This window comes from Quercus robur, chromosome 4 (assembly GCF_932294415.1).
Source record: "Quercus robur chromosome 4, dhQueRobu3.1, whole genome shotgun sequence".
NCBI classification, from domain to species: domain Eukaryota; kingdom Viridiplantae; phylum Streptophyta; class Magnoliopsida; order Fagales; family Fagaceae; genus Quercus; species Quercus robur.
The window spans coordinates 70,859,736-70,885,056 of NC_065537.1; the positions used below are offsets into that span (position 1 = coordinate 70,859,736).

At 35.6% G+C, this 25,321-nt stretch overlaps 1 protein-coding gene across 15 annotated transcripts in view; it reads right to left on the reverse strand.

Annotated features, from left to right (window-relative positions):
* The window catches only part of LOC126723549 (F-box/kelch-repeat protein At3g23880-like), a 100,625-nt gene that overhangs the window by 13,697 nt on the left and 61,607 nt on the right, over nt 1-25,321 (reverse strand). For 5 of the 15 annotated variants that reach the window (XM_050427091.1, XM_050427089.1, XM_050427090.1 and 2 more), the window contains one exon: nt 16,121-16,305. The exons of 2 other annotated variants lie outside the window; for them this stretch is intronic. In XM_050427091.1, coding sequence (XP_050283048.1) covers nt 16,254-16,305 — 52 coding nt within the window. In that variant the 3' untranslated portion in view covers nt 16,121-16,253. Of the gene's footprint in view, nt 1-5,986; nt 6,149-12,287; nt 12,487-15,888; nt 16,306-25,321 lie in introns of those variants that run through there. 8 more of the 15 variants (XR_007654375.1, XM_050427094.1, XM_050427099.1 and 5 more) reach the window with 6 other exon arrangements.

Consider the following 25,321-nt stretch of genomic DNA (forward strand, 5'->3'; position numbering starts at 1 on the left):
TAAACAGCTCCATTTAAAGAAACGGCTGTTGATGGGGACCGATTACTAATATAAACCCCAGGCGGATACGAGTCTCCACCACTCGTTATTCTCGAAGATCCCTCGTTAACAGAGTAAACCTCAACCAGAGGTTTTTTGGTTCTAATATTTTTAGATTGAAATGCAATTCTCAACAGCTTATAATCATTGATCCTAGAATCAAACCCAAACGCTAGATAACAAGGAAAGGAGGTCGTAACGGAGGATTGGGAAGGGCAATAGATTTTTTAATGCAGGGATTCCAAACGATATAGCGGCTTTGTTCATAAAGGCAAAACAATCCATTAACGAAACCGACTACTTGAAAATTGCGACGAACATTATTGGGGAACTCGAGTTCTTGAATTTTTTCAGATGAGGAGTTATTGTCTTCTTCGTGAATTAATTCGTAACCCTCTACAACATGGGGTATAACATCCAAATACTTAACAATTAATTTGTTGGAGTTGGAGTGTGATCCAGTGAGATTGGAATTGATGAAGGCAGGACTTGTGATTAGAGAATTCCATGATTTGGAAACGCACCTGAATCGGATTAGAGATTTCAAGGGTAGTCTATGCAGGATCTCCAGCAACACGTCGTATCGCAGATACTCTGTCATTCCGTATCTTTCTTTATTTTATTTTTTTTCGGCTTTACCGAATTCAGAGTGTCAAGAAAAGTTTCAATTTATAGGTCTTGTTGTCGGCCTTCTGACCGACAATATATATATAACTGTATCCTACCATAATTAGTATTTCTAATTTCCTTGTTTGTTTAGAGCAACGTATCTGTATGTCTAAGAGATTTTGTCTATTTTACATAAAAAAATTATTTTTTCTATTTTACACTATCACTCTTACAAAACACTCACGTTAATTTATTTATTATATACACTTTTTTATTAAAATAATATTTTCCCTCATTTTTTTTCTATTATTTCTCACCTACCCCCACTTATAACACTTCTTTTTTCTCTGAGAGTATGAATACACTCCCTTCTTCTTCTTCTTCTTCTTGTCCTTATCTCTATCTCCGCCTCTCTTTCTTCTTCTCCTTTTTATTTTTTATTTTTTTGAGAATCTTTTTTTTTCCTCTTCTTCTTTTACAATTTGGGTTTTATACTTTTATTATAGATGATGAATTTGGGTTGGGTTTGATTAAGGGAAGTGATTTTGGGCAGAGAAAGAAAAATTTTGGTTTGGGTTTTTCTTTCCTCTTCTTCTCCTTCTTCTTTTTTCAATTTCGGTTTGATTATTTATATGAATTTGTATATGGGTTTGATGAATTTGGATTTAGATTTAGAACGATTTTGATAATTTTGTGGTGTGTCCGTGTTGTTGTAGTGGTGGTTGGCAATACTGGGTTGCAGTGGTGGTGGTTAGCAGTGTTGGGTGGTTGTGATGGTCAGCTTCTTCTTCTTCTTCTTCTTCTTCTTGGCATTGAAGAATGGGTGAGAGAGAGTTTGACAAGGCAAGAGAGACGAGAGAGAAAAAAAAATATAACTGTGCATATATACACGGTTACTGTAGCAATTGTGCATAAATGCACAGTTTTACACCCACTGATGTGGGTTTTTTTTTGGCTCAAAATGTGTAAAATGAGCAACTTTTTCTATTTTGCAAGATTTTATACATACTAATGCTTTATCCCATGAAAAAATAGAATAAAAAAAGCATATATATATTTTTTGAGAATGAAAGCATACATATTGTTAGAGTTCCATTTGATACAAAATTTAAATCCTATTGAAAATATAATCGTTAATCTATATTGCCATACTAAAAAAAAATAGAATTAATAAAAAAAATGAAAGGCCATATGAATAGAATCAAAGGCAAAAAATTTAAGGGGCACATAAATTAACTAATAAAATGGTCGAAATATTGACATTAATGTTGATTTCAAACATTATGGTTAATGTGCAAAATTGTAAACTTCAAACATCAATATTGGGGAGGTTATATTTCAAAATAAGTTAGGGGGATGCATGGGTATAGCTTATGGAGAATGATTAAAAGGTAAAACGGGGATAAATTTATTCTCTTGAGTAAGGTTTTTGCATGATAATTGGCGCATGAATCATTCTCTAGAACAGTTGCACCCTGATTTATATGCCTCTTCAATGGATAAGGATGTTTCAACTAATTAAATCATGGATAGTAGATTAAATGCGGTGGAATGGAGTTGGAATGTGAGATTTATTAAAAGGTTTTCATGTTTAGAAATTGGGATCAATGAATTTTCTTTTAGATATTCTCTATTCATGGGGATTGAATAGGACGAGATGAAAATTCATGGGGATTGATCATTTTTATATTTGTTCTTAATATGAGGTTATTTGGGGTAAATAAAAGAGCCTTTAGTGCGTCAATGCTCATAGGAGGGCCTCATTTTTCATTTAGAAAATAGTATGTAAGGTGTTGTATGCACCTATATAAATGGTGAGACTGTAAACCATTTGCTAATCCATTTCATATGTTTTATAGAGGATACTCCAACATTCCTTATCTTTCTTTCTTTTTTTCGGCTTTACCAATTTCAGACAAAGGAAAATTTTCTATTTGAAGCACTTGTTGTAGGCCTTGTGGTTGTGGGCCTGTGGCAGACAATTAACATTTACTAACAAAAATTAATTTTTTTTCTCCCTTAGAAAAATTGAAATTTTATGTGCGTTATAGGGGTCCCGCTCCCCTCCCGTTCAAAATTCTTCAGTCTTCTCCAGTTTTTACCCAGATGAAGGACACGTAGCACATAAAACATCTAAAGGTAAAAAACATGCCACACAAAAAATCATTTATCTCCATCTTACCCACCCCTTTCACTTAGCAAACTCCATTCACAAACCCACCTCCCATATTGTCACAAGGTCAGTTTTTCACTCAAATTTTCTGCTTGTGATGGCCCTAAGTCCCTGACTTAGTCTCAGCCAACAACACACACTCACTACAATAACACTTAGAACAAATTATATAGGGACGTTTAAACACATAGCACACACAATATTTACAGGGAACCCACCCCCAACCTTTATTACTTAATCTCAAGTACAAAGGAAACCCTTTTACAAGCCTAGAGAATTACACAGAATTTTCCCAATGCCAAATACACTTTGTTGTTAACACCCCCAATAGCCTTGGGGTTAAATACACAGAATTAACTGTTATGGCAGTTACTGCTTAGTAATAGCCTGGGTCTTGGACAATTTGCCACTTGTGTTTTGACTTAGGACACCTTCAACTGATGCTGTCTTGACCTGCTCTCCATGTTTTCAGCCCCTACATAGCAGGTTTGATCATCAGGAAAGCTATGAACTACTTGGTAACTGCTTAGTAACTATCACTACACATGCTGCATATGCACAACCCATGTCTCAGCAGACCATGGGGCCTCTACCCATCCTCCAACAGCCCACACAACATGTTCCCACACATTTTAGGGAGGTTTGGCCCATGCTCAAGGCCTCCCATCAGCACTACAGTCCACACAACATGCCCACATGCAACACACAAAGTAACTGCCATCAGCCCACTAGCACTTGTCCATGCATTCAGTCAACCCCTACTAGCCCAATGCCTTGCACACAACATTTAATCATCATAGTAGCCTAGCCCTGCCTTGCATTCTAGCCACCAAACCCACACATAAGGAACCAACAACTAAGCCAGCAATGCCATGCACCATCACATAGGGTCATCACTACCTACTGCTGCTTATCATCAAAATCCACCTCTGCCCACCATGGCCCTCCTCTGCCATGGCCTTGGGGCATCATGTGGAGCAAGGTGCCTCCATATGTTGACCCTCATCATTGCTCATCGATCTAACTTGAGTAGGGAGACTGGGTAGGTCCCCCTCAAAGAGCCCTTAGGAGCATCACTAGTCAAGCATGAAAAGCCATGAGTGTGTTGAGAAAATAGGAAGCCAAGTGATTGGCCTAATGCTACCCAAGCACCCTTATTCCTCATGTCATCATCAACAACACATAATGCTCATAACACATATACACCAACAATCTTGGCAAACGGATAGCAAGGAGCCATCAGAATGGTGCCGGAGGCACCACCCACTAACGCCCATGGTGATTTTCATCTCCTTAGAAAGGCCACTTGGTGATTGTCAATTTTCACTTTTTGCTCATCACCGGCTTGCACTTTTTGGTCTTTGAGAAAGTGTAAGAAAAGAAATTGAAATCTTGAAGCTTTTATCAAAAAATGGAAATTGAAATCTTGTATATGGGTAAGTTTCTTTCCTTTCTTACATTGCTTCCTCTCCTCTTCTTCTCAAAGCCGCATTAAAGAACATCCCAACTATGGTTGGTTCCAGCAAAGCAACCATTTCCTTTTAAGAAAACAAAAAATAAAAGTACAGTAGCCGCAAAACCTTCGTAGCATTGCTATTTGTTGCCATGCGTATTAGTGGATGGCGTCGCTAGCACCATTCTAATGGCTCCTGGCCGTCCGTTTGCCAAGATTGTTAGTGGATATGGGAGGTGGGTTTGTGGATGGAGGTTGCTGAGTGAAAGGGGTGGGTAAGATGGAGATAAATGATGTTTTGATGTGGCATATTTTTGACCTTCAAATGTTTTATGTGCCATGTCTCTTTTATCCGGGTAAAAACTGGAGAAAATTGAAGAATTTTGAACCGCGGGGGGGGGGGGGGGGGGGGGGAGTCGGACCCAATAATAATATCCTTATTTTTCTTTTCTTTTCTTTTTCAATTTCAATAAAAATCAAAATTTTATTTCATCAAAAAAAAAAAAATCTTATCAAATTAGTTGAAATTTAAAAGGCCTTTTGTTGTTTAGCCAAAAAAAAAAAATTAATTAATTAATTAAAAGGCCTTTTGTCAAAAACAAACTTAAGGAAAAAAACATTTTAGTGAATATGAGATTTGCTCGAAGATGCAAAATTTAATGGCCACCTAACTTAACTAATAAAATGTACAAAATATTGATATTAAAATTGATTTCAATCATTAGGGCTAATGTACAAAATTGTAAACTTCAGATGTCAATGGGGAGGTTAAATTTCAAAATCAGTTAGAAGAATGCATGGGTGTAACCAATGGAGGAGGATTAACGTAGATTGGGATAACTTCATTCAATTAAGTAAGGATTTCGCATGATAATTGGCACGGGAATCATTCTCTAGAAGAGTTGAACCCTTTATTTGCGTATTCATTGAACAAGGATGTTTCAATTAATTCAATCATGGATGGTCAATTAGATGGGGGCGCAATGGAGTTGAAATGTGAGATTTATCAAAAGGTTTTCATATTTAGAAATTGGTGTCGATGAATTTTCTTTCATATCTTTTGTACTCAAATATTCCCAAGAGGTTAGCGACCAATAGGATGAAATAAAAATTCAAGGGGAGTGGTCATTTTGATGTTCATTCTTAGTATGAGATTATTTGGGGTAAAATAGAAAAGTCTTTAGTGTGTTAAAGCCCGAAGAATTTTTCATTTGGAAAGTATTAGGGGAGGTGGTGTATGCATGCACCTATATAAATGGTGAGAATATAGACCATTTGTTGATCCATTTAATATGTTTTATAGAAGGTAGTCTTAGAGCCTTTTGAGATCCAATGGCTATTACTAGGGAAGGTAGATTGGAGGAATTAGTTCGAAAAACACCCCTCAAATATTTGGAATTTTGACTCGTTATGTCTTATGTCGCTATCATTAGAAATAGTTATATTTTTTACAATACCCAAAAAAAAAAAAAAAAATCCTTATGTTAAGTTGAAATCATTGATGATTTGAACCAAGTTTAATTGGTCTCATGTGTGGGGTCTTACTAGTTGCATTTCCATTTAGATTTTATAGAATCGCTTCATTCATGTGCAATTCTTTTGGGTTCTTTGTTTATCATCTTGAACACAAAGTAATCTTGTCTTCTAATAAAATATCTTAGTTTATAAAAAAAAAAAAAAAAAATTCTAAATAGAAAGTGTACTTACATTTTTGTCTAAAATTTAAAATGATCCTTTCCAAACAAAGAAGGCTTGACAAAGAGCCATAGGCCCCCTCCAAAATATATATATATATATATATATATTCTAGGAAAAAAGAAAAAACTACTGCCACATTACGCGATTGCATCCTTAGTCCTATGTATTGTTGTTATCTGCAACACAAACGGCAATCATAAAAAATATTAATCTTCAATTTATAAAATCATTAGCTAAAATAAATTTTCTCCTATTAGCATCCATACTCTAAAATCACCTACTAATAACAATCACATCACAAATACAACAATAATAGGCACAAGAATTGTGTCACATTACAAACCATATAAAATAAACTACAATGAACTATTAACCAAGTGCTGTCCAAGGACTGTCAATTCTGCGGTACAAACTATCCAGCCAACTATGAATTCCAATATTTGTATTTGCAGTCTTTGTTTTTTTTTTATTAGGTAGTAATAACAAAGATAATCAACAAATAAAGATATATAAAACACCAAAAACAAATCAATAATCAATAAACAGTAAAGGCAAATTTCCTTGAATTATCAACCATGCTAGAAAATAATCCTGAAATTCATTTCTTTCCCCTGATTATCCATGAAACAAACATAGCCAAAGTACAATGATTATATATATATATATATATATATAAACAAAAGAAAGATCTACAGTGAAGTCCAAAACACCAAAGCAGCAGCAAACGAACTTGCAAACACCATTTTGAAAACTAAACAGAGCCACCTCCCCCAAACTAATAAATTACACCAAGAAAGGGGTGCATACAAACTCTCCTGCAAATATATTACACTCCACCTAGAGGATTAGTCAAATAACCTACTAGCAGCAAACAGCATCTAGCTAGCACAGAAGCTGCAACAATTTGAAAGCAGCAAGCAGGGGATACGTGATTCACCAGCCCCACTTTCTATGTGCAAATTATTGTTTTTTTTAGCACAAGCACATGACTACTAGCTCAACCATCACCAAAACAGTCACAACCATGCTACAAAAAAATTGTTTAACACCTAATCCTCGACATATACTTACTGTCAATTGTTGTGATTCTTTTAGGTACAAAGGCCCCTATTCTCCATTGTATTTCGCAAAAAAAAAAAAAAAAAAAAAAAACTTTTAACTATTTGTTCTTCAGTAAACATAATTTTTGAAAATTTACAAGTGTTCCTCGGCCTCCAGATATGATATACAGCAGCTGCTATGGCCATTTTCCCCACTCTCAATTGTATACTTCTACCTCTTATGATTGTTCCTCGGCCTCCAGATATGATAACATAGTTCAAGGAAAAATAAAAATATTATCTACAAGATACATACTACATCTCCATCATTTCAGTTCTCTAACATGGTTCAAGGAAACAAAAGAATATAATCTATAAGATATATACTACATCTCCATCATATCAATAGATTTTTTTTTTTTATAAGGTAAAAAAAAAAAAAAAAAAAATTGTTTACTTGTGTTTGACTAGTTTGTGTGTTAGCTGTCCTACCCTTAGCAGCACCAACGGGTTGTGATGTACTCAACACAATTATAGGGGCAATTTATCAAGCATGTTAAGCATGAACAAAGAAGTAGGGACTCTGGCCTTGGCCAACAAATTAAACACAATCAAAGAATCAGAAAATTAAGAGAGAGAGGACTTCCTTTTGCTGAAGAGCTGAGTTTGCTGAGAAAACAATAACCCACCGCCAGCGAAGGCAGATGTGGCATCCAACTAACTGCTTGAAAAAAATCAGTTTAGGCGTGGCTAAGGCTGAGGAGAGTTGGGTTAAGTTCTATTTACCCTAGGTTAGTTAGAGGGTTAAGTTTACCCGGTTTAAGTTGTCCAGGGTTAGGTTATTTGGGTTGGGTTAAGTTTAGAACTTTCACAATAGAATATTCTAGATTCTGTTAGAATTAACTGCGGTAATAACAGAATTGGGGTATTTGCACATTTACGAAACATAAAGGAAGAAATTGGTTGCTTCCAAAGAAAAGAGATGGGGGGAAATTCTGAACCACCCCCAAAAAAAAATTTCAACTCTCAAAAACTTAAACTGTTAAGAAATAGTGAATTTAACCATTGAATCATAATTCTAATAGTTAAGTAATTTCCAACATTTTTTTTATTAAAAATATTTATTAAATTGCTTTCCTTTTTGGGCCAGAACTCCAATTCCTCTAGAAGTTGAATGAAAGAGTCCAATAGCTTTGGTTCTTTTTGAGGGTGTGATTGCCTTCTTTTATTAAGTCCAATTGCCTAAAGAAACCTAAGCTGTGATTGCTTACACTTACATCATCTTCCTTCTAATTTCTATATAATATACAATAAACATAGATCTAATTTTCTCCCTAAAGCAAACTGGGCCATCTAATAATCAAATAATACTATTGCATATTTGTTTGATCAGTAAAATAAAACTTCTATAGAAAAAAAGGTCCCAATTACAATCCTATTCTATACTCATAATTCTATTCCAAAGTCCTCTTTGCAAAACCCTAATCAATTTTCCATAGAAAAGCCAAAAAAATTATTGGAGAAGTAATACAAGGTCCAATTTAACCTCTTTGCCCCATTAATGTCAATAATCTTTCCACATCAATAAACAACCAAAGTGAATCAATAGACTGCAGTCTACTTCATATAATTCAGCTAAACAAAACAATACTTATTTTCTGGGCAAACACCACTTATGGTCCTTAAAGTTTCTCCCATTTTTCAGTTTCGACCTTGGACTTTCAATATAGTGAAAATTTTGTAAACAATCAAATTTGTATTTTCCCAACATTAGAATGGAGAACTATACAACAAATTCAAGTTCAGAAAAGTGGACAATCTTATCCTCGTTTTTTGTTCCATGTCAATACCACGAAGCAATTATAAGCCATCATGGTAGTCACATGGCACTTGTAATCCACCTAGACTACTAGTGTACAATTTCTAAACCATTTAGAACCTTTTTAAAAAAATTCATACACGTGACCAATCACATCAAATGTTAGTGTCCAGATTAGAATGTAGACCAAATTATATCATTTTAAAAATTTAAGGATTCCATTACTACTTTAGAAACTCTAGCTAAATAAGAAAAATGAGGCAAAATTTAATGACCAAAAGTGGCTTTTGCTCATTATTTTTTTATTTTATTTTTTACATTTTTAAAACAAACCCTAAGGTTGTCACTAGGGTCACCTCAGATCAATTCAACTCCCACACTCACACATTTAATCAATAAAAACCCCTAACAAAACACGACTCTACCTACAGTTACATGGTTACAGCAACTTATGTTTGGCCTAATCCTATACTCTATTGACTTTACATTGATGAAAAACAATATGTTAGGTACACAACACGGTATTAGAAGGCAGCGACTGATCACAGCAGAAAAATCTAAGCATGCCTAATGAAATGAAAAGTGAAACAAATTTTTATACTGAATATGGATTGGATGTGATGCTTTCAGCATATAGAAAAAGATAATAGCATAAGTCTTCATTTACCTTTACCGTTTCGTTCTTGCGAATGACTCATCCTGTCATCAACCAAAACCACAAAATCATATTTAACAATTTTGAACACTCTTTAGAGCATCTTCTTCCACCACAATGGGGATTTTGGGCATCATCAGTCCACTATTATTTGGGGGGATACCCCTCCATGTTTAATGTGGACTATTTGGCAAGAAATAGTCATACTTTTGAGGGGACAAAACATACATCATTGTAGTTGAAACGGTTTTTGCTGTGATTGTTGTATGATTGGATGGCTGCCTTGAACAGGCTGTCTTTCTCCTCTTTCAAGGAGTTTGTGGACTTGTGTTATTTTTGTACATTGTGTCTTTTTCTTTTTCTTTTTTCTCTAAACTGATAAAATTTTGCTACATTACCTATAAAAAAATTTTAAAAAATTATGACTGCTCTTTTTTATCCATTCAAGAAAAAATTAAATCCAAAAGCCATATATTGAGGTTTGAAACTTAATATTTACTTATAGCAATGCAAAAATATCTAGTATATACCAAGAATAAGATAGAACTGAGGAATGTAAATGCTAAAATTTTGAGCTGAATACTTGAATCAAGCCTTTTTACCTGCACTTCCTCTTCGTGCTCACTTTCCTCTTGGAAACGGCATCATTTGGTTTGTCAAGTAAGACAAGATTCTCCACATAATTGTCAGCATAAGAAAAAGAATACCAGCTGCTTCCATAAAACTCCAAATTGTTCACTTGTTGGCTCTCAGGGTCATATGAAAAGAACATCGAAGCATCTAGTTGTATTTTCTGCCCTAATATATGATCATTCTTCCAGAAACCTAACACTTTCCAACATTGCATATCGAGGTCAATAGTGAACTGTTTGGTCCAAGAATCCACATCACCAGACTCTTTCATAACCCAAACAGAACAAGACTTGACACTGCACATATAATACTCGCCCATAAGCTGATGCTCATAACATATTAGAGAAAGCAATCCTTTGAATACTGAGGTAACAATACGAGCATTCAATTTGAATTTACCATTTGGCAAGGATATCACGCCGAAAACCTCATCACCTAAATCAAATGACAAAACTACTGAACTCTGGGCTTCGCCCCAATCATTCGCCAGAAAATAAACAGCTCCATTTAAAGAAGCTGCTTGATGGGGCCAATTACTAATAGTAATCTTAGCCGGATATGAGTCGCCACCACTAGTTATTCTCCATGATCCCTCTGTTATAGAGTAAACCTCAACCAGAGGTGGTTTGGCACCTTCGGAACTAATTTTTTACTAATTGATATGCAATTCTCACCACCTTATAATCATTGTTCCTCGAATCAAACCCAAGTGCTAAATAACAAGGAAAGAGGCCAGTAACTGAAGGCTTGGGAAGCGTAATAAGTTTTCTAATACAAGGATTCCAAAGAATAAAGCGGTTTTCTTCATAAAGGCAAAACAATCCATTCACGGAACCGACTAATTGAAAATAATCGCATCTACTCCTTAGTGGGAACTCAGGATCTTGAATTTGTTCAGATAAGGAGTCATTGTCTTCGTGTATTAATTCTTTTTTTCGGCTTTACCAATTTCAAACTAGGGAAAATTTTCTATTTGAAGCACTTGTTGTAGGCCTTGTGGTTGTGGGCCAGTGGGGCAGACAATTAACTTTTACTAACAAAAATTATTTTTTTCCCCTTAGAAAAATTAATAAAATCTTATCAAATTAGTTGAAATTTAAAAGGCCTTTTGTCAAAAACAAACTTAAGGCAAAATACATTTGAGTGAATATGAGATTTGCACAGAGATGCAAAATTTAATGGCCACCTAACTTAACTAATAAAATGGACAAAATATTGATATTAAAATTGATTTCAAACATTAGGGCTAATGTACAAAATTGTAAACTTCAAACATTAATGGGGAGGTTAAATTTCAAAATTAGTTAGAGGAATGCGTAGGTGTAACCAATGGAGGAGGATTAAGGTAGATTGGGATAACTTTATTCACTTAAGTAAGGTTTTCGCATGATAATTGGCACGGGAATCATTCTCTAAAGGAGTTGAACCCTAATTTATATGCCTATTCAGTGAACAAGGATGTTTAAATTAATTCAATCACGGATGGTCAATTAGATGGGGTGCAATGGAGCTGGAACGTAAGATTTATTAAAAGGTTTTCATTTTTAGAAATTGGTGTCAATGAAATTTCTTTCAGATCTGCTATACTCAAATATCCCCAAGAGGTTAGCGACCAATAGGATGAAATGAAAATTCAAGGGGAGTGGTCATTTTGATGTTTGTTCTTAGTATGAGATTATTTGGGGTAAAATAGAAGAGTCTTTAGTGTGTTAAAGCCTGAAAAATGGCTCATTTTTCATTTGGAAAGTAGCATGGGAGGCGTTATATGCATACACCTATATAAATGGTGAGACTATAGACCATTTGTTGATCCATTTAATATGTTTTATAGAAGGTAGTCTTTAAAGCCTTTTGAGATTCAATGGCTATTATTAGGGAAGGTAGATTGGAGGAATTAGTTCAAAAAACATCCCTCAAATATTTGGAATTTTGACTCGTTAAGTTTGAATATATATATATATATATATATATATATATATCTTGTGTTAAGTTGGAATCATTGATGATTTGAACTAAGTTTAATTGGTCTCGTGTGGGGTTCTACTAGTTGCATTTCCATTTAGATTTTATAGAATCACTTCACCCATGTGCAATTCTTTTGGGTTCTTTGTTTATCATCTTGAACACGAAATAATCTTGTCTTCTAATAAAATATCTTAGTTTATAAAAAAAAAAAAATAATTATTCTAAATAGAAAGTGTACTTTACATTTTTGTCTAAAATTTAAAATGATCCTTTCCAAACAAAGAAGGCTTGACAAAGAGCCATAGGCCCAAAAAAAAAAAAAAAAAAATTCTAGGCAAAAAGAAAAAACTACTGCCACATTACGCGATTGCATCCTTCAGTCCTTCTATGTATTGTTGTTATCTGCAACACAAATGAAAATCATAAAAAATATTAATCTTCAATTTATAAAATCATTAGCCAAAATAATTTTTTATCCTATTGGCAACCATATTTTAAAATCACCAACAAATAACAATCACATTACCAATACAATAATAATAGACACAAGAATTGTGTCACATTCCAAACCATATAAACTAAACTACAATGAACTATTAACCAAGTGCTGTCCAAGGACTGTCAATTCTGCGGTACAAAGAATCCAACCAACTATGAATTCCAATATTTGTATTTACAGTCTTTGTTTTTTTATTAGGTAGTAATAATAAAGATAATCAACAAATAAAGATATATAAAGCACAAGATATATAAAGCACCAAAATCAAATCAATAATCAATAAACAGTAAAGGCAAATTTCCTTGAATTATCAACCATATAGAAAATAATCATGAAATTCATTTCTTTCCCTTGATTATCCATGAAACAAACATAGCCAAAGTACAATGATTATATATATATATATATATATTAAAAAAACAAAAGAAAGATCTACAATGAATTCCAAAACACCAAACCAGCAGCAAACGAACTGCAAACCCCATTTTTAAAACTAAACAGAACCACCTCACCCAAACTAATAAATTACACCAAGAAAGGGGTGCATACAAACTCTCCAGCAAATATATTACACTCCACCTAGAGGATTAGTCAAATAACCTACTAGCAGCAAACAGCCTCTAGCTAGCACAGAAGCTGCAACAATTTGAAAGCAGCAAGCAGGGGATACGTGATTCACCAGGCCAACTTTCTATTTTCAAATTATTCTTGTTTTTTTAAGCATAAGCACATGACTACTAGCTCAACCATCACCAAACCAGTCACAACCATTCTACAAAAAAATTGTCTAACACCTAATCTTCGACATATACTTACTGTCAATTGCTGTGATCCTTTTAGGCGCAAAGGCCCCTAATCTCCATTTTATTTCCAAAAAAAAATTCTTTTAACCATTTGTTCTTCAATAAACATAATTTTTGAAAATTTAAAAGTGTTCCTCGGCCTCCAGATATGATATACAGCAGCTGCTATGGCCATTTTCCCCACTCTTGATTGTATACTTCTGCCTGTTAAATTTTCCCCCCAATCAATTACTGCTCCACAGTGATCACGCACCTGCTGCCATAAACATTCCCACACTACTTGCTGCCACATCCTAATTGAAAAGGAACATTCAAAGAAAATATGATCCCACGATTCACACTTGTTTCTGCATAATCAACACAACAAATTTCCTTGCCAGCCCCACTTAACTAATCTATCAAAAGTGGAAAGCCTATCCTGAATAGCTAACCAAAAAATAAATGCATGTTTTGGCTTGATGGCAGTATCCCAAACCACTTTATCCCAATCAACTTCATTGCTTCTATTTCTAAGGGCTTCCCAAGCAGATTTACAAGAAAATATACAATTTTTAGTTAAGAGTCCATACTAAAGTGTCTTCTCCATGAATAGGAACCAACATTGCTGCTGTAAAAGACTCTGATCCATAGATTGAGGAGGCCTCCACTGCCAATAACCATTGACAATAATACTAGACACCCTAGCTGAAGGATAGCTGCCTGCTGCAAATATGGCTTTAGTATCAAATCTGTGACTAAGGACCCCTTGAGGATGCCAATTATCATGCCAGAAACCCTACTCCCATCTCCAATTTTCCATTTAAAAAACAGAACAGTTCTGGGGGGGTTTTACCTCCCAAAAAATTTGCCCTTTCTAAAGGTATTTGTGTATCCATGCCACCCACAAGGAGCCAGCTTGCACAAGCAAAATCCAAATGTGCTTCGTTATGGCAGCCCTATTCCACTCCCTCCCTAACCCTTTTCAGCCCCAAGTCACCCTCCTTTGTTGGCAAACAAACTTGAGTCCAAGCTACTTTAGCTATCTGAACAGCCTGATCAGATTGAAAAGCTTCTCAATGTCCTTAATGAGCTTAGCTGGAAAAATGAAATAGCTTGTCCAATAAACTTGAATCCCAAACAAAACATATTGAATAAGTTGGACTATACCAGCAAAAGATAGGTTTTTAGTTGCCCAAGAAATTATTCCAGCAGCTATTTTCTCCAAAACCAACTTTCGATCCATATAAGACAGTTCCCTGGTATGAGAGGTAATCGAAGATATTTGACAAGAAGAATCCCTTCCTTAAAAGGTAAGACATGAAGAATTTTTTGTTTTGTTTTACTAATTTTGGTATAGAAGAGAAGAAAATTTCACTCTTCAAAGCTAGGAACTCAAGGATGGATGAACAAATAGAAAAACCCCAACACCTTGACAAATCAAAAAGAGTGTGATGAAACACATTTTCATTTGAAGATAAAGAGTCTATGTCATACATTTAGCCATGGATAGTCAATAAAATGGGGTGCGATGGAGTTGGAATGTGAGATTTACTAAAAGCTTTAATGTTTAGAAATTGGAGTCAATTAATTTTCTTTTAGATATTCTCTACTCAAATATCCCCAAGAGGTCAGCTACTGATAGGATGAGATGAAAATTTAAGGGGATTGATAATTTTGATGTTTTTTCTTAGTATGAGGTTATTTGGAGTAAAGTAGAAGAGTCTTCAGTGCTTCAATGCCCAAAGGAGGGTCTCATTTCTCATTTAAAAAGTAGTACGTAAGGTGATGTATGCACCTATATAAATGGTGAGACCGTGAACCATTTGCTAATCCATTTCATATGTTTTATAAAGGGTAGTCTTTAGAGCCTTTTGGGATCTGATGGCTGTTACCAAGGAATGTAGATTCAAGGAATTACTTTGAAAAACACCCCTCATTCCTGCAGCACATATTGTTTCTCTTATGGAACTCACATAATGAGAGAGACTGCATCACATCAGTTCTAACTATCCTAGGGTAGAAAGGGTACCATGAAAGGAAAGAGAGAAAATCATTACACCTATACAAGAAAACCATGAGAGGGTCATGCCAGGCTTTTGAGGCAGGGTTGTTATTTTGTTGGAGTCACTGGCATGGAAACCATAGTTCAGATATTTGGAATTTGATTCTAGGCTGTTTGATGTGAACTTTATGGATGAAACGAAATCGTTGCTCCTTTGAGGACACTGAGAAGACGTTGGTTGAGTTAAAAGATTTGTGCCACCATAGTCCTTTTGATTGGTCATGGTGCTGGGGTTTTACGGATTGTTCCTCTTTTATAGAGTTTGTTTTTTCTCATAGAATAGCCTCTTGATTTCTTTTCTCTTTGCTTTCTGTTTTTGCTTTTCTGTGTTCATCATCATTAACACCATGTATTTTCATTTTTTTTTTTTTTTCTTAAATAATATTATTCTTATTACCTATCAAAAAAAAAAAAGGAAACATAACAACAGTTCTCTAACATAGTTCAAGGAAAAAGAAAAATATAATCTATAAGATATGTATTATGTCTCTATTGTATCAGTTCTCTAACATGGTTAAAGGAAACAAAAAAATATAATCTATAAGATACATACTACATCTCAATCATGTCAATAGATTTTTATTTTTTATAAGTAAAAAAAAAAAATGTATACTTGTGTTTGACTAGTTTACATGTTAGCTGTCCTACCCTTAGTAGCACCTACGGGTTTTGATGTACTCACACAATTATTGGGGCAATTTATCAAGCATGTTAAGCATGAACAAAGAAGTAGGGACTCTGGCCATGGCCAGCAAATTATACACAATCAGAGAATCAGAAAATAAAGAGAGAGAGAGGACTTCCTTTTGCCGAAGAGCTGAGTTTGCTAAGAAAACAATAACCCAGCACCAGCGAAGGCAGATGTGGCATCCAACTGACTGCTTGAAAAAACAAAATCAGTCTAGGAGTGAGTAAGGCTGAGGAGAATTGGGTTAAGTACTATTTACCCTTGGTTAGTTAGAGGGTTAAGTTTACCCGGTTTAAGTTATCCGGGTTAGGTTATCTGGGTTGGGTTAAGTTTAGTACTTTCTTTTCTTTTTTCTTTTTTTGATAGGTAAGAAAAAATATTATTAAAGCTGGAAAAGAATGATAAAAACAGAAGGTTCACGATAGTGAACAAAGAGGAAAGAGAAGTAAAAATAAACGAATTGTCACTAAACTATTCTAAGAGACAAAAGAAAATCCATAAGTGTAGAACAATCCAAGAGACCACAACACTGAGATCAACCAAAAAGGGTCCAATGACATAAATCTAACAACTATGCCAAAGATTTTCCAGTATCCTCAAAAGAACGCCGAGTCCATTCAGTCCAAATAGTCCACATTAACTGAGGTAGAGACAGAATTGGGGTATTTGCACATTTATGAAACATAAAGGAAGAAATTCCAATTCCTCTAGAAGTTGAATGAAAGAGTCCAACAGCTTTGGTTCTTTTTGAGGTTGTGATTACCTTCCTTTATTAAGTCCAATTGCCTAAAGAAACCTAAGCTGTGATTACTTAGACTAACATCATTTTCCTTCTAATTTCTATATAATATACCAAAAACATAGATATAATTTTCTCCCTACAGCAAACCGGGCCATTTAATAATCAAATAATACTATACCATTATTTGTTTGATCAATAAAATAAAACTTCTATAGAAAAAAAAAAAAAGGTCTCAATTACAATCCTATTCTATACTCATAATTCAATTCCTAAGTCCTCTCTGCAAAACCCTAATCAATTTTCCATAGAAAAGCCAGAAAAATTACTGGAGAAGTAACACAAGGTCCAATTTACCCTCCTTGCCCCCATTAATGTCAAAATCTTTCCACAACAACTAACAACCAAAGTGAATCAATAGACTGCAGTCTACTTCATATAATTCAGCTAAACAAAACAATACATATTTTTTGGGCAAACACCACTTATGGTCCTTAAGTTTCTCCCATTTTTCAGTTTTGACCTTAGAGTTTCAAAATAGTTAAAAATTTGTAAAATAATCCAAACTGAATTTTCCCAACAGCAGAATAGAGAACTATACAACAAATTCAAGTTCAGAAAAGTGGACAATCTTATCCTCTTTTTTTGTTCCATGTCAATACCACGAAGCATTTATAAGCCATCTTGGTAGTCACATGGCACTTGTAATCCACGCAGATTACCGGTGTACAATTTCTAAACCTTTTATAACCTTTTTTTTTTTAAATCATAAACAAGCCCAATCACATGAAATGTCAGTGTCTAGATTAGCATGTAGACCAAATTATATCATTCTAAAAATTTAAGGATTCCATTACTACTTTAGAAACCCTAGCTAAATAGGAAAAATGAGGCAAAATTTAATGACCAGAAGTGGCTTTTGCTCATTATTATTTTTTTACATTTTTAAAACAAGCCCTAAGGTTGTCACTAGGGTCATGTCAAATCGATGCAACTCCCACACTCAATACAACATAACACATTTAATCAATAAAAACCCCTAACAAAACACGACTCTACCTACAGTTACATGGTTACAGCAACTTATGCTTGGCCTAATGCTATACTCTATTGACTTTACATTGATGCAAAACAATATGTCAGTTACACAACACAGTATCAGAAGGCAACAGCCGATCACAGCAGAAAAATCTAAGCATGCCTAATGAAATGGAAAATGAAACAAATTTTCATACAAAATATGGATTGGATGTGACACTTTCAGCATATAGAAAAAGATAATAACATAAGTCTTCATTTACATTTATGATTTCGTGCTTGCAAATGACTCATCCCGTCATCAGCCAAAACAACAAAATCATATTTAACAATTTTGAACACTCTTTAGAGCATCTTCATCAACTACAATGGGGATTTTGGCCATCATCAGTCCAATATTATTTGGGGGGCTATCCCTCCATGTTTAATGTGGACTATTTGGCAAGAAATAGGCAGACTTCTGAGGGGACAGAACGTACATCATTGTAGTTGAAACTGTTTTTGCTGTGATTGTTGTATGATTGGAACAGGCTGTCTTTTTTCTCTTTCAAGGAGTTTGTGGACTTGTGTTATTTTTGTTAGACTCTAAGACTCTCTCTAGTATACTACCTGTGTACATTGGGTTTTTTTTTTTTTTTCTTTCTCTAAATTGATAAAATTTTGCTACATTACCTATAAAAAAAATTTTAAAAAATTATGACTACTCTTTAGTCTTTATATCCATTCAAGAACAAATTAAATCCAAAAGCCATATATTGAGGTTTGAAACTTAATATTTAAGTATAGGAACACAAAAATATCTAGTATATACCAAGAATAAGATAGAACTGAGGAATGTAAATGCTGAAATTTTGAGTTGAATACTTGAATCAAGCCTTTTTACCTGCACTTCCTCTTCTTACTCACTTTCCTCCTTGGAAACTACATCACTTGGTTTGTCAAGTAAGACAAGATTCTCCACATAATTATCAGCATAAGAACAACATGTGCTTTCACAAAACCCCAAATCCTTCTCTTGTTGGCTCTCAGGGTCATATGAAAAGAGCATCAAACCACCTGATTGCATTTTCTGCACTAATACATGATCATTCTTCTAGAAACCTAACACTTTCCAATATTGCATATTGAGGTCAATAGTGAACTGTTTAGTCCAAGAATCCACAATGCCGTACTCTTTCATCACCCAAATAGAACAACACTCGATGTCCAAATGCCGATACTCATAACATATTAGAGAAAGCAATCCATTGAATACTAAGGTACCAATATGAGCATCCAATCCAAATATACCATTTGGCAAGGATATCAAGTGGAAAACCTCATCACCCAAATCAAATGACAAAACTATTGAACTCTGGGCATCTTCCCAATCAATCGCCGCAAAATAAACAGCTCCATTTAAATAAGCTGCTTGTGGGAGCCAATTAGTAATCCTAGGTGGATATGAGTCACCACCACTAGTTACTCTCCAAGATCCCTCACTAACAGAGTAAACCTCAACCAGAGGTGGTTTGGCACCTTCGTACCTAACATTTACACTTTGATAGGCACTTCTCACCACCTTATAATCATCGGTCCTCAAAACAAACCCAATTGCTAGAAAACAAGTAAAGAGGCCAATAAAAGAAGGGTTGGGAAGGGTAATAACTTGATGCCATAAATGGGTAACTTCCTTCCCAAAGCGCCACAGCCACTTTCCAAGCAAAGCTTATTTAAAAAGCCCAATCCTCATAATCCCCAAACCACTTGCCTCCACCGGCCAAAAAACCTTATCCCAAGCAACAAGCAGATATTTAAAAACTTCATCAGATCTCCCCTAAAGGAAATTCCTGTGAATTCTCTCTAATCTACTAGCAGAAAACAGCATCTAGGCACAAGACCAGAACAGCAAACTAGCACAGAAGCCACAACAATTTGAAGGCAGCAAGTAGGGGATAAGTGATTCACCAGCTCCACTTCCTATTTGCAAAATCTTCTAGTTTCTTTTACCACTAGCACAAGACTACTAGCTCAACCATCACCAAACCAGTCACAACCATGCTACAAAAAATTTCCTAACACCTAATCTTTCACATATACTTCTGTTAATTTTTGTGATCCTTTTAGGCACAAAGCCCCCTATCTCCATTTTATTTCCAAGAAAAATTCTTTTAACCATTTGTTCTTCAGTCAACATAATTTTTGAAAATTTACAAGTTTTCCTCAGCCACCAGATATGATATACAGCAGCTGCTATGGCCATTTTCCCCACTCTTGATTGTATACTTGACTGTTAAATTTTTTCCCCCAATCAATTCCTGCTCCCCAGTGATCAGGCACCTGCTGCCATAAACATTCCCACGCTACTTGCTGCCACATCCTGCTTGAAAAGGAACATTCAAAGAAAATATGATCCCTGGATTCACACTTGTTTCTGCAGAATCCACACAACAAATTTCCTTGCCAGCCCCATTTAATTAATCTATCAAAGTGGAAATCCTATCCTGAATAGCCAACACAAAAATAAATGCATGTTTTGATATGATGGCAGCATCCCAATCAACTTCATTGCTTCTATATCTAAGGGCTTCCCAAGCAGATTCACAAGAAAACATACAATTTTTAGTAAGAGTCCATACTAAAGTGTCTTCTCCATGAATAGGAAATAACTGGCATTCCTGCTGTAAAAGACTTTGATCCATAGATCAAGGAGGCCTCCATTGCCAATGACCATTAACAATAATACAAACCCTTGCTGAAGGATAGCTGCCTGCTGCAAATATGGCTTTAGTATCAAATTTATGACTAACGACCCCTTGAGGAAGCCAATTATCATTCCAGAGACCCCATTCCCATTCCCATCTCCAATTTTTCATTTAAAAAAACCTCTCACAGATTCCCTAAGCTTCAGAATCTTTCTCCATCCCCAAGAGCAGTTCTGGGGATGGAGAAAGATTCTCCCAATTCCAGTCCCTCCCTAACCCTTTTCAGCCCCAAGCCACCCTCCATTGTTGGCAAACAAACTTGAGTCCAAGGTACTTTAGCCATATGAACAGCCTGATCAGAGCCACTCCATAAAAAGGAATTGAAAAGCTTCTCAACGTCCTTAATGAGCTTAGCAGGAAAAATGAAATAGCTTGTCCAATAAACTTGAATCCCAAACAAAACATGTTGAATAAGTTGGACTCTACCAGCAAAAGATAGCTTTTTACTTGCCCAAGAATTTATTCTAGCAGCAATCTTCTCCAAAAGCAGCTTTCAATACTTATAAGACAGTTTCCCTGGTATGAGAGGTAATCCAAGATATTTGACAGGTAGAATCCCTTCCTTAAAAGGTAAGACATGAAGAATTTGTTGTTTCACTAATTTAGGGACAGCAGAGAAGAAAATTCCATTCTTCAAAGCTAGGAACTCAAGGACGGATGAACAATTAGAAAAACCCCAACACCTTGACCAATCAAAAAAAGTGTGATGAAACACATTTTTAATTTGTAGATAAAGAGTCTATGTCTTACATTCATCCAAACAAAACAATACTTATTATCGGGCAAACACCCCCTTTGGTCCTTAAAATTTTTGCTACTTTTGGTCCTTAAAGTGAAAATTGGGAGAAACTTTGAGGACCAAAAGTGGACAAGGATGTTTCAATTAATTCAATCATGGATAATCGATTAAATGGGGTGCGATGGAGCTGGAATGTGAAATTTATTAAAAGGTTTTCATGTTTAGAAATTGGAGCCAATGAGTTTTCTTTTAGATCTTCTCTACTCAAATATCCCCAAAGGTTAGCAACCGATAGGATGAGATGAAAATTCAAGGGGATTGATCATTTTGATGTTTGTTCTTAGTGTGAGGTTATTTGGGGTAAAAGAAAAGAGTCTTTTGTGTGTCAATGCCCAAGAAGGGCCACATTTTCCATTTAGAAGGTAGTATGTAAGGTGTTGTATGCACCTATATAAATGGTGAGACTATGAACCATTTGCTGATCCATTTCATATGTTTTATAGAGGGTAGTCTTTAGAGCCTTTTGGGTTACCAAGGAATGTAGATTCAAGGAATTAGTTAGAAAAACACCCCTCATTCCTGCAGCACATATTGTTTCTCTTATGGAACTCACATAATGAGATAGACTACATCACAGCAATTCTAACTATCCAATGGGGTAAAAAGGGTACCATGAAAGGGAAGAGAGAAAATCATTAAATGTATCCAAGAAAACCATGAGAGGGTCATGTCAGGCTATGAGGCAGGGTTGTTATTTTGTTGGAGTCATTGGGTTGGAAACCATCATATTTGGAATTTGAAAAGAGCTGTTTGATGAGGACTGTATGTACGGACCAAAATCGTTGCTCCTTGGAGGACACTAAGAAGATGTTGGTTGAATTAAAAGATTTGTTTTTATTAAAAAAATTGATTAAATTGCTTTCCTTTGTGGCCCAGAATTCCAATTCCTCTAGAAGTTGAATGAAAGAGTCCAATAGCTTTGGTTCTTTTTGAGGGTGTGATTACCTTCTTTTATTAAGTCCAATTGCCTAAAGAAACCTAAGCTGTGATTGCTTACACTTACATCATCTTCCTTCTAATTTCTATATAATATACCATAAACATAGACATAATTTTCTCCCTACTGCAAACCGGGCCATCTAATAATCAAATAATACTATCCTATATTTTTTTGATCAGTAAATAAAACTTCTATAGAAAAAAAAGGTCCCAATTACAATCCTATTCTATACTCATAATTCAATTCCAAAGTCCTCTCTACAAAACCCTAATCAATTTCCCGTAGAAAAGCCAAAAAAATTACTGGAGAAGTAATACAAGGTCCAATTTACCCTCCTTGCCCCATTAATGTCAATAATCTTTCCACATCAACTAACAACCAAAGAGAATCAATAGACTACAGTCTACTTCATATAATTCAGCTAAACAAAACAATACTTATTTTTTGGGCAAACACCACTTATGGTCCTTAGAGTTTCTCCCATTTTTCAGTTTCAACCTTAGAGTTTCAAAATAGTTAAATTGTAAAATAATACAATTTGTATTTTCCCAACATCAGAACAGAGAACTATACAACAAATTGAAGTTCAGAAAAGTGGACAACCTTATCCTCTTTTTTTGTTGCATGTCAATACCACGAGGCAATTATAAGCCATCATGGTAGTCACATGGCACTTGTAATCCACCTAGATTACCGGTGTAATATTTCTAAACCACTTAAAACCTTTTTAAAAAAAAATCATAAACGTGCCCAATCACATGAAATGTCAGTGTCCAGATTTGCATATAGACCAAATTATCTCATTCTAAAAAATTTTTTTTTTGATAAGTAATAAGATATATTGAAAAAAAGAAACACCCAAGTGCACCGGAAGTGAACAAGGGATAGGAATCAAATACAAAAATTACAAGAGTCTAGGAAAACAATAAAAGAAGGGAAAGATTTATTTTGCAAAGCAAACAACCAATCCCTTAAAGTTCTAAAAAAGAGAAGCTTGAGGTCCGGAATAGATCTCTCAGAATCTTCAAAACATCTACTATTCCTCTCCCTCCAAAGGCACCACAATAAGCAATGAGGAATGATAGACCAAATAAAACCATTTCGATGACGACCAAAGCTGCCTTGCCAACAACGCAGTAGCCCCAAAACAGAGTGTGGCATAACCCAAGAAACTCCAAAAAGACCCAAAACCATAGACCATAGATCCGAAGCAAAAGGACAATGAAGGAATAGATGGTCAATCGATTCACCATTTCTCTTACACATGTAGCACCAATCCAAAATCCATACCTTCCTTTTACGTAAATTATCAATCGTCAAGCATTTCCCTAAGGCAGCAGTCCAAACAAAGAAAGCAACTCTAGAGGGAATCTTCTGCTTCCAAATACTTTTCCAAGGAAAACCAAAGAAGGCGGAGCCAGCTAAAATTCTATAATAATCACTAACCAAGAAACCCTTAACTTTGCTAGGAATCCAACACAATTTATCCTCACCTAGCCCCCTTATAGAAGAACCATAAATGGTTTCCAAGAAATCAGACATAGCCTCTAGATCCCGAGCATGCACACCCCTAACGAATCTCACATCCCAAAAGCGGACACCATTGGTGGACATCATAAGCTCAGCCACACTAGCATCCTTATTCCTGCAAAATCTAAACAAGTCCGGATAACTAACAGCAAGAGAAGTCTCTCCACACCACCGGTCCTGCCAAAACTTCACTCTAGACCCATCACCAATATCATATAAAATATGGCTAGAGAAGGAAGGCCATCCCTGATGGATATTTTTCCATAAACCAACACCATGAGGGCCAATCACAGCTCTGGTACACCATCCCCCCCACATACATCCATATTTTATCTCTATCACTTCCCTCCAAAGGGCATCTTCCTCAATCCCGAATCTCCAAAGCCACTTCCCAAGCAGAGCTTCATTGAAGAGTCTAAGCTTCCTTATCCCTAAGCCACCCGAAGAAATAGGAGAACAAACAGTAGCCCATTTAACCAAATGAATTTTAGGATCATCACCAAAACTGCCCCATAAGAAATTCCGCTGGAGCCTCTCAATTCGGTTAGCCACATTAGCAGGAATAGGAAATAGAGACAGAAAATAAGTGGGTAAATTAGAAAGGGTGCTTTTGATTAGGGTGACTCTACCTCCCTTGGATAAATATAAGCGTTTCCAACCCGCCAATCTCCTCTCCATTTTCTCCAGAATTGGATTCCAGATAGTCTTATCCTTGAATTTAGCACCCAAAGGAAGACCAAGATATTTCATTGGGAGAGAGCCCTGCTTGCAGCCCAGAACAACCAAGAAAAGGTCTAAATGATTGACTACCCCAACTGGAACCAATTCTGACTTGCCTAGGTTAATCTTTAGGCCTGACACCGCCTCAAACCAGATAAGAATCATACGAAGAATCAAAATCTGATCTAAATCAGCCTCACAAAAGATTAGAGTGTCATCCGCAAAAAGGAGATGAGACACCGCCTTGGATCTTCCCTCCAAGTTACCCACACTGAAACCCGACATGCGACCTTCACGAACAGCTTTATCCAACATTCTTCCAAGAGCTTCCATCACCAAGACAAACAAGAAAGGAGACAACGGATCACCTTGCCTCAAGCCTCTAGTGCTACCAAAGAATCCACAAGGAGAGCCATTAATCAAGATGGAGAAACGGACAGTGGATAGACAAAAGAGGATCCATTGTCTCCATTTGGCAGAGAAACCACTTCTTTCTAACATCCGCAGCAGGAAATTCCAATTTACATGGTCAAAGGCCTTCTCAACATCCAACTTACAAATCAGCCCCGGCATCCCAGACTTCAATCTACTGTCAAGACATTCATTAGCAATAAGAACAGGGTCAAGGATCTGCCTGTCCCTCACAAAAGCATTTTGGGAAGCTGAGATTAAATCCCCCATCACCGAGCGGAGACG